The sequence below is a fragment of the Triplophysa rosa genome, linkage group LG1 (assembly GCF_024868665.1).
Source record: "Triplophysa rosa linkage group LG1, Trosa_1v2, whole genome shotgun sequence".
Lineage (NCBI taxonomy): Eukaryota > Metazoa > Chordata > Actinopteri > Cypriniformes > Nemacheilidae > Triplophysa > Triplophysa rosa.
In genome coordinates this window covers 32,525,579-32,539,613 of record NC_079890.1, presented here as the reverse complement: position 1 = coordinate 32,539,613, position 14,035 = coordinate 32,525,579, and the positions used below count along the sequence as shown (strand labels likewise).

Genomic DNA, 14,035 nt, shown 5'->3' with positions numbered 1-14,035 from the left:
ATGCCAAACTCCTCTTTCCACTTTGTTAATTTTGTGTTTTCTCTTTTTTGGTAAATAAATCACACTTGAAAACAGGAATGTACAAAGGCAAAACTATAAATGGGTGCTGCTGAATTATTTACAAAATTACGATGCGTGTACAAATAACACAATATCGATAATCATGGTTTTTAATAGCACCTTCATTGACAATACTGATATATTGTGATACCCCTAAAGGTACCATGATATTTTTGTGAAACTTTCAACAAATAGAAATCTACACTGCTGTATACTAACAAAAATTACCACACAGTGTTTCTCAACCAAGGGGCCACTAGGGGGTCTCAACAAACTTCCAAGGAGGCCTCAAGATGACTTAAAGTGTCACGAAACCTCCCCTTTCAGCGACATTCTACCTCACTGTCGTTTTTGAGAAATGCAATTAAAACAGGCGTGAACGCTGTGAAAGAAGAGCCATTAAAAACCGGAGAAGGTTCCGGCATGGAAGACGGGCGCTCCTATCACAAGGCGCTATCATGAATAATTAGAAGAAATGTCTTCTCATTGGTCAAGAAAACATAGTCTCATGAATAATAATGAGACACTGACGCATCATCGATGTACATCGCCACGTCACATCCTTTGACGTTGGTCAGGTGAGGATTTTAAACCCGGAAGGCAGAAATAGCACAAAAAAGCTAGAAATTAACTAGTTTTCTCTACTGTAATAACTTACAGTTGCTAACATTGTTTTCTATGATGTGCAACACAACCAACTTTGTTTACATCTAAATAAATGTTGTTTAGTGTTTCGTGGCTCTTTAAGGTGATTTAAAATAGGACAAAACTATTATTAAAAATCAGATAAAAGCATTAAAATCAACTAAAAATATAAAAAAGTTTTGTTATTTTTAGCCCAAAAATATAATAAAAATATTCCCAGAGAACACACATACAGATGAAATGTATATGGATAAAAAATGGATGAAAGCGTCTGCCACTATATAAATATAAATAATAAATAATTTCTAAATAAAAATATACATCCTTCTAGTTATGCCAGTGCTAGACCAATTTATTGGGTAGAAATTTTGTTTGATGTATTATTCTTTTTATTTTATTGTACAGCACCTTGGTCTACATGTGCTGTTGTAAAGTGCTTTAACAACTAAAATGAATGAATGAAATTCTGAGTGGGAGAACTTCAAATATTTTTGTGGACAATGAGAGAGGCTTGTAGTTAGAAAGGTTGAGCTCCACTGGTGTACAGCGCTCCGAGTCTCTGGATGTCATGTGACATTCAGACATATAGCAGCAAATGAGAATGTATCGCGTACATAAACAGCAGTCACTCGGTCTAATCTGTGAACAGCCCTGAAGTGTGTGACAGAGATTTTGTGCGTGTGTGGTTTGCAGTCTTGACTAGCATTTGCACCTCTCAGGCGGCGCCGTCACTCTAATTATTTACTCGGGCAGCTGGGAAGGGCTGTGTGCCAACACCACAGCACACATACACGGAGACTGATGGCTAAAAGTGGACACTGTTGCCACAGCGGGACTGAAAGCTCATGTCAGTCACACTGGCAGAAACTGAGGAATTAATGCCCTGTTACTGCCAAGCACCTGATGATGGCTGTCTGATTGGAGCGCATGTTTTGTATCCGGTTTTGGAACCGTAATATTTACTCAGCCTTTGAAGTCTGTCAAGTCAAAAGTGCAGTTCTGTCCAAACATAAGAGATGATACTGTGATCTCACCTCTCCTCAATGAGCTGGTCTTTATGCATCCAGCGGACGGAGGCTGTGGGATATCCCATCACCACACAAGGGAACAGCACGGTCTCGCCTATGCTTTTAGAAACGATCTGAGGTTCGTGGAGGAACTCCAAACTCCTCTCCTCCCCCGTTTCTGCAGAAGAGAAGTGAATGCACAGTCAGCCTATGTGTGTCTCCATCCTTCACTTCAGAAACTACACAACTGGCTAATAAGCGGACCCGTTTGATCGAAAAAATGAAAAGCAGGCCATTGACCAAAGAAGTCTTGGAAATTAAATGTTTACTTTTTTTGCTTTGACTGCATTTGCGAACCTCCTGCTTTATGTTTTGTGTGATAAAACCAGCAGGTGACAGAGCTTTAAGGTCTTTGCACATACAGTCCGAAATTTTCGTATGCATTTTTTCGTATTTGCCTCTCGTTTGTACGGTGTCTCTGAATTGTTATAAAAGGCCACTCAAAATGCTTGCTACGGATGCGAAAACGCAGAAAATCGAACCCAGTCCGAATTTTTTATGACGGACGAAAATATCGGAGGCAGTGTGTAAATGTGATTGACACAACGTGAGGTCGTATTTATTTTTTAACGTGCGGAAATTTCGGACGCAAATTTCGGACTCAATGTGCAATGGGCTTTAGGCCTGATTTATATTCTGTAATATCTCACTTTGTGTTCAACATGCTTAATATAAGACACAAATGAGTTCCATTCAGTTTAGCCTCAGTATAAATTACACGTGGCCTCTTTGAAAGCGTGTGTCGTGCATTTTTGGGGAAAATTACCCATGTAAAAACTTTATATCGAGGGCCACAATCAGCACGGACGATATTCAAATTATCGGTCAATCTCAAAGATCCAGAGCAAGTTGGTCAGAGGTTTGGTTTGTTCAATAGTCCCATGATGTTAATATGTACAGTATGATATTTAAATTTTGTGAGTGTACATTTAACATTCATTTTTAACATTTATTTGTCCCTTTTTCCATTATGTCTTACTCTGATATTATAGCTTCTACTAAAAATATGAGGGATGTGCAAAGATATTTTTGTGATAGTATGCCACCAATGGATCTTAACTTCTATGAATCAATTGAAAATACTGAGCATCACTTTTCTTCTTACCAGGCAGTATCTGTATTTCGGCCTCCTCGCTGGTCTTGATGGGCCCAGCGTTTTCTATGACACAGCGATATAATCCTGCATCCGTCTCTGTGGCATTACTGATGACGAGAGCTCCGTTCGACAGGACGAAGACTCTCTCATCCAGCTGGACCAGCTCTTTGTTTCTCTCCCACTGGATGAAAGACACCAGGTCTGGATTTACCTCACAGCTCAGCACCTGATTGTCACCCACCCGAACCAATGCCGCTTCAGGCTGGCTGAGATACCGCGGTATTCCTGTAAGAGAGAAGATGAGGATGAGAATAAAAATGTGTTGTTTTGCACTGATCTAGTTCTGCACTTTCTTGCGTTTGTGTACAGTGATAAAGAATCTGGATCTTATTTAGTCACAATGATTATGCAGTGGTTAAACAGGGTATATACAGAAATCATGGAGCCAAATTTAATACTTTTTAAGACCTTTTTTAAGACTCTATCCATATATTTTAAGACCTCATCACCACTTCAAGTTTTAATCGGTTACATTGGCGACACTTTAACTTACATTTACTGTATACTGATTGTAAGATAGCACAAGTAAACAGTCATAGTTTGTGATAACTCCATATTAATGTAACGTAATTCAGAATAGTGGGAATGAAGCTGCAGAGAATTAACCCAATGCAAGGTTTATTACAAAGAGGCTACGCTAACCGCCTTCTGACACACAGAGCCGTACGCCTCACGGTTATTCCCAGAGACAGCCTTCAGCCATGGTTCCAACTCTTTATCCTCCAACCATTTGCACGAACCATTAGTCAACGATGTTGTTTAACAACCGGGTGTAAATGGACCTCCCACTATTTGCCTACACAATGATTACATTCAAGCAAACTTTAGCATATGACCTCTTAGGACAAATATGAAAAGATGATTCAAAATTGAATACCTTGGAAAATGGGATTTAAGACTTTAATACTTTTACTTTTTAAGGGCCTTCATTTTCTCAAAATGTATTTATCAACTTTTAATACTTATTAAGACCCCGCGGACACCCTGTTAAAACTGCAATCATAACTTTTACTTCTCTATTGCAATTAGTGTTTGAAACTGTTTGTGTCTTCACATCAGTTAACCGCAAAACTGACATCATAACCAATAGCTCAACTTATAAATCATATTAAAGCTTATCCCATGATTCACAGTACGGTAAAAATACTGTATGTACTTGCTCAGTAACCGATTTATGTGTAACTATAAAAGCAACAGAATGCAGTTTCAACAACAGTTAATTCATCATGTCAACCTTTATGTGTCTAGTTAGTCATGTAAAACTGTAGCAGTGTTGTACAGTAAATGACTGGGGTTCTATGTGAGAACTGTGTAGCCTACGGTTTAAAACAAACAAATGCGTTATACTATAACTATATAAATGTATATATTTCAAACACGTAATGCCAATTTGCTCCCTTTGCCACAGTCGTCACCTCATGCAGAGTGATGGCAACAAAATCAAATGAAAAATGTCTGTGGACTGGCCCCCCGGGGGGGGTTTAGGCACAGTCCACGGCCTGTGAGGGGCGATGGGGGTATGTGACGAGGGAGGCGTGACGAGAGCTGTGGGAGGAGCAAGCGAGGCCGGTGATGCGATTGATAATGAGCGTCAGCTGGGCGCCACCGGCCTCGTATCTCCCACGGAGGAGATCGGAAGCATAAAAGGCTGAGCGGCAGAAGCATACGGCGAGAGAGGACTGGGCCCGGACATTAGTTAAGTTTTGTTTATGTTTGTGTTGCCGGCAGTCGTCCGCGAGGGGCTGCCGGCTTGTTACTTTTGTATTTTTGGGGTATTTATTTTTGATTAAATGTTTTGAATGTTCGCCGGTTCCCGCCTCCTTCCTTCCGTTTTATTGAGCTTTATTACAATGTCATTTTAAGGGAAGGCTTTAAAATGGTCCCTGAAAACAGTTCGGCTTTGTGCCAAATCCTGGAATAAAGTCTGCAGCTATAGACTAAATAAGATCACTGGGGCGTTAGAACAGAAATGTTTGGAAAAAAACCAATGACATTAACAGCGCATAGAGCTCCTGCATTATTCTCTAAGAAAAGATCCTAGTAATGTCACATGTCTCTCCTCGCCAATACTCTCCGATCAAATCTCGGATATCTCAACTTGATCTCATATACGTTACCTATCCATCCTTCCAGGGACGAGTTATCACAGCTACATTTGACAATGACATTTTTTAGCTTTTTTCTGCTATCTGTCATTTATATCTTGTTTATTTTCTTCTTAAGAGTTTCAGAAATGGTGCAACATACTCTAATATGGACAACCATGACCTCCATTAAATCCACTGAGCTTATAAAAAAAAACATTGAGTTTCTCTGCGGTGTCTGACGCACACAGAACTGCTTTAGAGCATTAGCACACAACTTCATGTGTCAAGACAGACACCTATGGATTCCACGCAGGCAAATGAAAGCCATACATCAGAATGTCTTTGTGAGAGACTAAAAGAAAGGAGTGATGGAGATTCCTTTGTGTGGCACTGGTCTGCTGCACACATGCCTGCCTGCCTCTCTCTCTCTCTCAATGCCTGCAGTGAGAGATGCTATCAGCCACAGGCTCTGAGTGAACACAGAGCAGCATTCATACATCTCCACAGGCTGTGCTTTATAACGGCCGGGAGAAGGGTTTCACAGAGCACGCTGTGGGCTTTTAATCCCCTTATAAACTATATACAACATCAGGCTTTTAGTACAGAACAGCTTTCATACTCTTAAAGAAAACGTTCAGAGAGAGTTCTCATTTTAAGCCTTTTCTATCCGAGAGCGTTCAGGTATCTTTGTTAAAGAACAAAACAACAGCCTTCATTACGGCTGGCAGATATATGGAATGTTTAGAATGTAAGCAGTAATGGACAGTCAGGCAAAATAATCGCTAACAAGATGATGCCTAGCTGACTGTACATTATTCTGCTTGTTGCACGACTACTTTCTAATTAAATAAATGGACATAAAATACAGATTTTAGTAGCAATTATTTATGTGAGTATATACAGAGAGACATAGGAGTACTGAATCAGTTCAACTGGGTCAAAACACTCATTTAACATTTATTTTGTGTCATTGCTTAAATATGTTTATGAAAGACCCAGCATGGAATTTTACAAGTTTTAGAAAAAAGGAAATTTCAGTATTTCAATAGCATTTGTTGTACATACAATGTATAGAATTAAATGTGTGTATGTATATATATGTGCGTGTGTGTATATGTGTGTGTGTGCGTGCGTGTGTGTGTACACAGAGACATATATATATATATATATATACACTTGTGTATGTATGTATGTATATATATATATATATATATATATAGCTCTACAAACTGTAATAATAAATGTAATATTGTAATAAAAAAATAAAAAATGTTGCATTAAATGTATGCATATACACATATATACATTTATTTGTATAGACTCAACTCAACTCAACTTTATTTATATAGCGCTTTTACAATTTTCATTGTTACAAAGCAGCTGTACATGAGACACATTGACTACAAGCAAAACAATCAAAGTTTGCAAAAACAAGAAAAGGTTGAAAACACAGAAGACAGACACACCCACACACAAAACACTCCACACACACAACACGCACACGCACACGCACCAACACACACAGACACAGAGACACACACACACACACACACACACACACACACACGTACGTACACAGACAAGTACGCACACACACACACGCTCAGTGAGAGCACACATTTAGGATAATAGACAAATATATTGAAACAATATTAAAAAAAATTGTGCCCCCTGGCCTTCAGTAACAAGCAAATCTTTCTTCACACTGTAGTTTCAAGATCAGGCGATGTGTTTCGGTCGCAATGGGAACTCTAGGGTTATATTCTACCTCTGTCTCAACCTTTCCACCCTAACAGTCCAAGAGCAACATTTGTTGAGTGATTCATTATGCTGGTGTAGATGCAACATGGGAAAGAGCGTTTCGCTTGCTGGACCTCACACACACTAACAGACACACTGAGTCCAGTTAAAGATTCACAAACACACACATCACCATCCCTTCCATCTCAGTGGTTTGATCCGGGCATGAGTACAGACACACAAACAGGAGATTTGGATCGACAGAGCCACCATAGTTTATTGGCCAGACAGTTGAGTGATTTCACAGAAGTTTGTTCACAGCACGTCTCTGAAGAATGAATCTATGGCCAATACAGGTTAGCACTAAACAGATCGATTGTGTGGTTAGAAGTTCTAACCAAAGCATAAAGCCTGCAAAGGAAAACAGGCCACCTCAAATCAGGGGCCCCTTCAGGACCCCCAGTGTCCCGTTAATGGGGCCCCGGCCCCTATTTATTCTCCACAAACTGATTAAAGAATGCGAGTGGCTATAAGGTCTCCTCTGCCCCGCTGGGCTGATGCTCGTTCACAATGGCAAGCCACTGCGTCAACTCTACGGATACTATTCTTTATTAGGTCTTAGAGGCGAGAGGCAGCTTCTAAAAAAGCTCCAGAAATTTCCAGGCTCACAAACCAGCGGTTCCGTCCATTTTGTGGCAGTTTTTTCACACAAGAGGCCTACAGAGAGAGATATGCGCTGAGCAGGATTTACAGACGCTGTTAAATGCGAGTATGAGAAGATAAATCCGAGGTTGAGATGGTCTGGGAGGAAAACAAGCAGACAGACGTCACTGCAGCGGGCTCAAGCTACAGCAGTAAACAAAGTGGTTGCAGTTCATAAAGCAAGCAAATAAAACCTCCATCTCAAGCAAGGACGAATAAATAAATAGGCTAACTTGTACCACGGTCATTCTCAGGAAAGGTCACCAATGATGAGGTGGAAAAATATGGGTGCGCACATGAGTTACTACTAAATTTATTATCATAATATTAAAATGTGTCTTATCACATGGTTTAGACTGTAAATGAGGCGCAATCTACATTAATCCTAATTTATAGCACATTTTCATTTTTACAGCACTTTACCGTTTACTTTTACCTTTAAAGGTCCGATGTGTCATTTTTTGGATCTATTGACAGAAATGCAATATAATATACATAACTGTGTTTTCAGAGGTGTATGAAGACCTTACATAATGAAGCTAGTTATGTTTTTTTATTTTAGAATGAGCTATTTTAATCTACATACACCACGGGTCCCCTTACATGGAATTCGCCATGTTGTTCCAACAGTAGCCCTAAATGGACAAAATGTTCTACAGAGCGTGTTTCGTAAATATGTCATCTCCTTTGGGAAAGAAGCGAAAACGTCACAACATCTTATTACTGTGTCTGCCACCGTAGTGCTTCGAAAGGGATGCCGGAGGGGTGGAGTGAGCCGTTGGTTGAAATTCGCAACTTCACCGCTAGATGCCGCTAAATTTCATACACTGGACCTTTAACATGTTTCTTTCCAAACTAGAGATGTTAAGTTCCAGAATTCAACAGTTCAAAAAACATCTAGAATACTTAGGAATAGCTAAGAGGAAAAACAACTGCTAGCCATAACGTGACCCAGTTCATCGGGAATCTGTCAGAGACATGCATGTCAGCTTTCCCAGCTTGTAAATTTTGCATGAGTCTTACAAGCATGAACACATACTTTCGTAATGGTCTGAAAGATCTTCTCTGCCGGGTTTGAAATGGTGTGGAAAGCCCTGGCATATGGTTTTAAAACTAACCAAACCTCTTAATTTTGAGCGATTACAACAGCAGCACAGTGATTTTACTTTGACGTCATGATATCCAAAAATAAAACAGATATATAATATATATTTGATGTAGAACAGTTGTAAACCCATGTAAATTCAGCTACCAATTAAACTGGTTTTAGCTGGATTTCCCAGCAGGGATGTTGAGACTCTTCCGTCTGACGTGCAGAAAATATCAGATATATCAGATATTTGACACAAATTAGCCTACAGCAGATCTGTTGCCCTGGATTTGTTTATGAAACTTAACATTAGAGCAACAAAATGAATAAGATGTTTATCTGCTGATGTTGGTTTCTGTCCATCTAACGATAGAGTTCCACTTGCATAAAGATGAGCGTCACTGTATGCGGTTATATTTCAGCTCTGTTTCCCAGCAGCGACCAATAAAAGTGAATTGATAACGGGCACACACATTAGTGAATGAACGCTGCGTTCCCACGGGGCCGCCTGATTACAAATCTAACACATTAAAACATCTCTCCCATTGTGATATAGCGCTGCATCAATGTCAGAGATCACATGTGTGTAACACAATACCACACTGAAACTGTAGGTTCATACTGAGGACAGAATTTGACTGGACACAACCTGCACTTTCATACTAACAATACTTTGAGATGTATCGTATTTATAAACCCAGTCGCCTTTACATTAAGTGCTAAGATGGCACAACTATAAATGGTCTACCGAGTACATTTTTGATATGATATAGTAAGTTCTGTCTCTGACCATCAGCTGTAATATGACCACACCAAAACAATTTCCATAAAGCATATTTCCAAAAACAGCGGACCACAATGTTACGTAAATTAGTAAACAATTACATCCACTTCAGAACAACGCTGGTTCAACAATGGTCTTGAAGAACTTCCTGTTTCAGTTTTTTAAAGGATCATTTCATCTCAAAATCAAAATTGTGTAATTTTTTACTCACCCACATGACGTTCAACATGTTTTAAGACCTCCCGGCGTCTTCGGAACACAAATAAAGATATTTTAGGTGACATCCGAGAGATTTCCAGGCCTCCTCATAGACTTCATGGTTATAGTTGTTATAAGTACTAAAGACATCGTTAAATTGGTCCATCCGCTCATAGTGGCTGAATTGATTTTTTTTTGAAGTGACGAGAATGCTATATGTGCGAAAAACAAAACAAAATAACGACTTTAATCTATATATTCTCCTCTGTCATGTCAGTCTATGGTGCGCGTTCACGAGAGCACTTCGATGCATTCGCATTCGGTGGGGGCAGACGCCAGCGTTCTTACCCGACAACCCGCAACTCTGTGTTTACAAGCAGACGCACGGTGTATGTAAGCTGATATTCGCAAAATGTCTGACGATTTCGATATTGAGGAAGACCGAATGCGCATGTGTCGAAGTCCTCTTGTGAACGCGCACCATAGACTGATAAAACAGAGGAGAATATATAGATTAAAGTCGTTATTTTGTTTTGTTTTTCACATATAGTATTGTCGTCACTTCAAAAAAATTCAATTGAGCCACTGTGAGCGGATGGACTAATTTAACGATGTCTTTAGTCGTTTTCTGGACCTTGACAACAACAACTATAACCATGATGTCTAGGAGGCCTGGAAATCTCTCGGATGTCACCTAAAATATCTTTATTTGTGTTCCGAAAATTAAAACATGTTAAATGTCATGTGGGCGAGTAAAAAATAACAATAACAATTTTGATTTTGAGATGTACTTTTCCTTTAACACACAATGTTTACATCTTGCAAAGTGGTCCATAGGTCCGTCTAGAGACTAATTCCCAAAGATTAATACAATTAAAATGTTATTTTAATACCAACAGTTAGTCAAATGATTATTAATCAAGATGCTATGAAATAAAATGTTCATACATGTAGTGTACTATTGGTAAAGAATGACCAAAGCAATGCCATAGTCATATATTTTCCTAGTGTACAGAAAATGTACACCAGATATCCAATGTACTGTACACAGTAGCTTAACTGCACATTAAGTCAATTTGCATAAACGTACCTGCCAAATGCAAAAATAGAAGAACAGTGTTACAATAAAACTGCAGATTTAAATTGCACTGGTCCTTCTGACATCCCTGCTGCATTTTTTAAATATTTTTTAAGGAATAAAAAATACCAACACCAAAACAAAAAGTATAAAAAATGTATCAGCAGTGACAAGAATCACAGAAAGAGTTTGACCCGCTCTGGTAAAGGGGAGGGGCTTCTGTTTGATCTTGTATTTCCATACAGATGAGTGCATGAAAACACACTATTCCTTTATGCCCTGAAGATATGTCTGGAATACAGACCACACAGACAGAAAAAAATCCTCATAATTATTAGTGTGTGTAAAAACTGAAGCTGAAGCTCTGCTTGTATTGCTCAGTGGTTGCTCTTTGGCTAGCTCAGAAGACTTGAGGGTGTGTTTAATTAAACTCGAAACGTTTTTCAGGTGTTCCTTAAAAAAAATCATTAAAAAGTAATTTTTTATGTTAACTTGATATTCACAGATTATTATTAAGGCATTTGTAGGTTGAGTTTGGGGCGGGAATACCTGTTTGTATTACAGACATCAGAGAGAATGCATAAAAACATTTTTATACAATTTTGTTTATGCTGCTAAAGGCTCAAATTACACAGAAAAAAAAAACTGTTAACATTCAGTAAAGCTATGATATTAACATGGATATGCTAAACTTTATGACGCTCTCTTGGAAGAATAAGCACTGAAATTGACTTTGGGCAAGAAGACCTTCTGAAGACAAAAAGTGAAGAGATAAAAGTCTTAATTTCCTCATTACTGTCAAAGGAAACAATTGAGATATGAAAGAGAACTCGCTTGTGATCTGATATATTCCTATGGGAAATAAGATGTAAGAGCAGGTGCAACGGATACTCTGCACAGGAGGTCTGATTGAGTTGTGTCTGAGACAATGAATGACAATTACATTTGCTTCAACATTATTAAAATGACACATTTTACCTTAAGCAACTTGCCTCCTCACTCAGTTACCCTGACCTTCACGAGAGGTCGTTGCCAAGGGAGATGGCACCGTCGCAGCAAGATGCCGATCGCATTACAAAACGCTGATAAATGTGATGCCAGGAACTTGTGCCTCTTCTCTTATCGGACACCTCTCTGGAGCTCACCCGAGCACACTCTGTAGCACCGGCTCAACAAAACTGTGAAAGGACCTGCCAATCAAAGCCTCCGAGGACCCCTAGTCCACTCGAAGTCTGTGCTTCAGCCAATGAGGAGAGTGCGGCCCCCTCATCACCTGCCTAATGCAGTCAGCACCCCGCAGATGACACACCAGCAAATCTGATTAATGCACTCAGCCTCCGACAGCTGCTGATAGATGCCGTGATAAACCGAAGCAGAAGTAACCCGTTGCTCTTTGTGTCTGTGTGCATCTCTCTCGCTATCAGCACAGGCTATTGTGAAGATCTCTGACCTTTGCTTTCAGAGCATCAGTATGCTCAGTCTCAGTCGGTTAAGAGGAAGACCAAAGTGGAGTGGAAGTTGGTATGCAGAAAGATGGGGGTGGTATTGGTGTACTAGATTTTTAGCATGGGAATAAAACTTGTCAGCCACTGAAATCTACTTCCAATTGTTTATAAGACAATAAAAAGATTTCACTTTTTTCTTAACTGTATATTGGCAGCAAACAGCGCAAGACATTGTCTCACTCGTAGCATCATATTTAAGCCAGTCTCTAAGCAAAATACCACTTGTCACCAAAAAAAGATCTATTAGGGCTGTGCCAAGTATGAACAATCCAAGTGTATGATTTTCTGGTCTCTAGATACAGCTCAAAACTCTCCTCAAGCCCCAAAATAATTTTTACTTTTCGTGCTACTTTTACAATCCACTGGATGAAAACTGTTACAAAGCTAATAGCGCCTTGCCTCAACAGAAAATAAAACTTTTGCGATTCTGTAAAAGTTACTCTTCAACTACCTAGTACGTGATCAAATATTTATGTATTTATTATGTTAAAGCCAATCCATTCTTTAATTTGGAGTGTTGAAGGGACAGGTCATACATAAAATGACACTTATTTCATCATTCATCCCTTTCTAAACAACACTGACCCCTATTTTTTATTTTTACTATTTATCTTAAAAAATATATTTGTAAAGCACAATGGTTCAACAACTGTTGTTGTGTTGTGCTATATAAATAAATCAACTAAAACCAAAACTATTGACTTCCGTTTCATGAATACAAAACCACTGAGACATTACTCAAAATATCTTCTTTTGTTTTTCACAGAAGAAAGAGTCATATACAGATTTCAAATGAATTGAGGGTGAATAAATGATGATGATTTTTATTTTTGGGTGAACTATCCCGTCAATGTTAGGCCTACGCTGGCATGCGACACTAAAGAATAATTTTGCATATTCTTACATGTGAAAAGACTCAAACACATCCTTCAGTCTGTTCAACTTTTATCTATTTAATTGCCATCCAATCCCCACATACATTAGCACACTGAGGCAGGTGTTTTTATCAGACTGTGACTTGTTGGATGCGTCTTGCTTAATGCCTCCCAGCAAACTGGCACATTGAACAATAGTCCACCCGCTTCGTTTTTTTTCAGCCCGTTCACGCTAAACAGATGCAGAGCTTCAAACAGTCACACATAAATGAGAGATGACTCTATGATCAGTGAATTGGCCAGAGTTGAGGAGCCCGTCAGCGGGGATAAAGGAAAAAAGGCGTCAGAGTTGACGGGGTGTTTGTGGCGGGTCTGCTGCTCTGCCCCGCCTCCAGACAGCTCCGCCCACACTGTGAAATCGGGACAGAGAGTTTGAGCCAGAGGTGACAGACACAGTGTGATTCCACAGCAACAGCTGAGCCTCCCTCCAGTTCACTATTCACTTCTACACTTGGAGTATGAATAATAAGCCTCTTTAGTCCAGACACCTGCAAAACCGAGGGTGCGAGATCAGTGTGAAATTTGTGCATTCATTTTTTCCTCCGGGCAAAGCAGAGCGGCACACAGCGCCTGCTTATCAAGAGCATATTGATATCTGTGTGGGTTAAATTAACAAGTGAAAAAAACTCAATTGATTGTGAACAAAAACTTGAGATTGAGATGATTGAAATGATTCTTAATAAAGACAAATTACAGAGATCTTAATTTTCTTTTTGACATGAAAGAGTTTAAAGGGATAGTTCACCCCAAAACTGTCATCATTTATTTACGCTCGTGTCATTTGAAATGCGTATATGACTATTTCTTTCTTCTGTGGAAAACAAAAGAAGATATTTTAAGAAATGTCTTGGTGTCCATACAAATACAATGGAAGTCAATGTGGATTGGTTACCAACAGTCTTCAAAGTATCTTCTTTTGTGTTCTCTAGAAGAATGCAAGTAATACATACAGATTTGAAATGAAATGAGGGTAAGAAAACAATTAAAA

At 39.2% G+C, this 14,035-nt stretch overlaps 1 protein-coding gene across 12 annotated transcripts in view; it reads right to left on the bottom strand.

The window, feature by feature from the left end:
• The window catches only part of neo1a (neogenin 1a), a 136,875-nt gene that overhangs the window by 55,722 nt on the left and 67,118 nt on the right, over positions 1-14,035 (bottom strand). For all 12 annotated transcript variants that reach the window (XM_057333507.1, XM_057333427.1, XM_057333445.1 and 9 more), the window contains exons 3-4: positions 2,878-3,153; positions 1,740-1,890 (exon numbers count right to left, since the gene is read on the bottom strand). In XM_057333507.1, the coding sequence (XP_057189490.1) occupies positions 1,740-1,890; positions 2,878-3,153 (427 nt within the window). The remainder of the gene's footprint in view (positions 1-1,739; positions 1,891-2,877; positions 3,154-14,035) is intronic.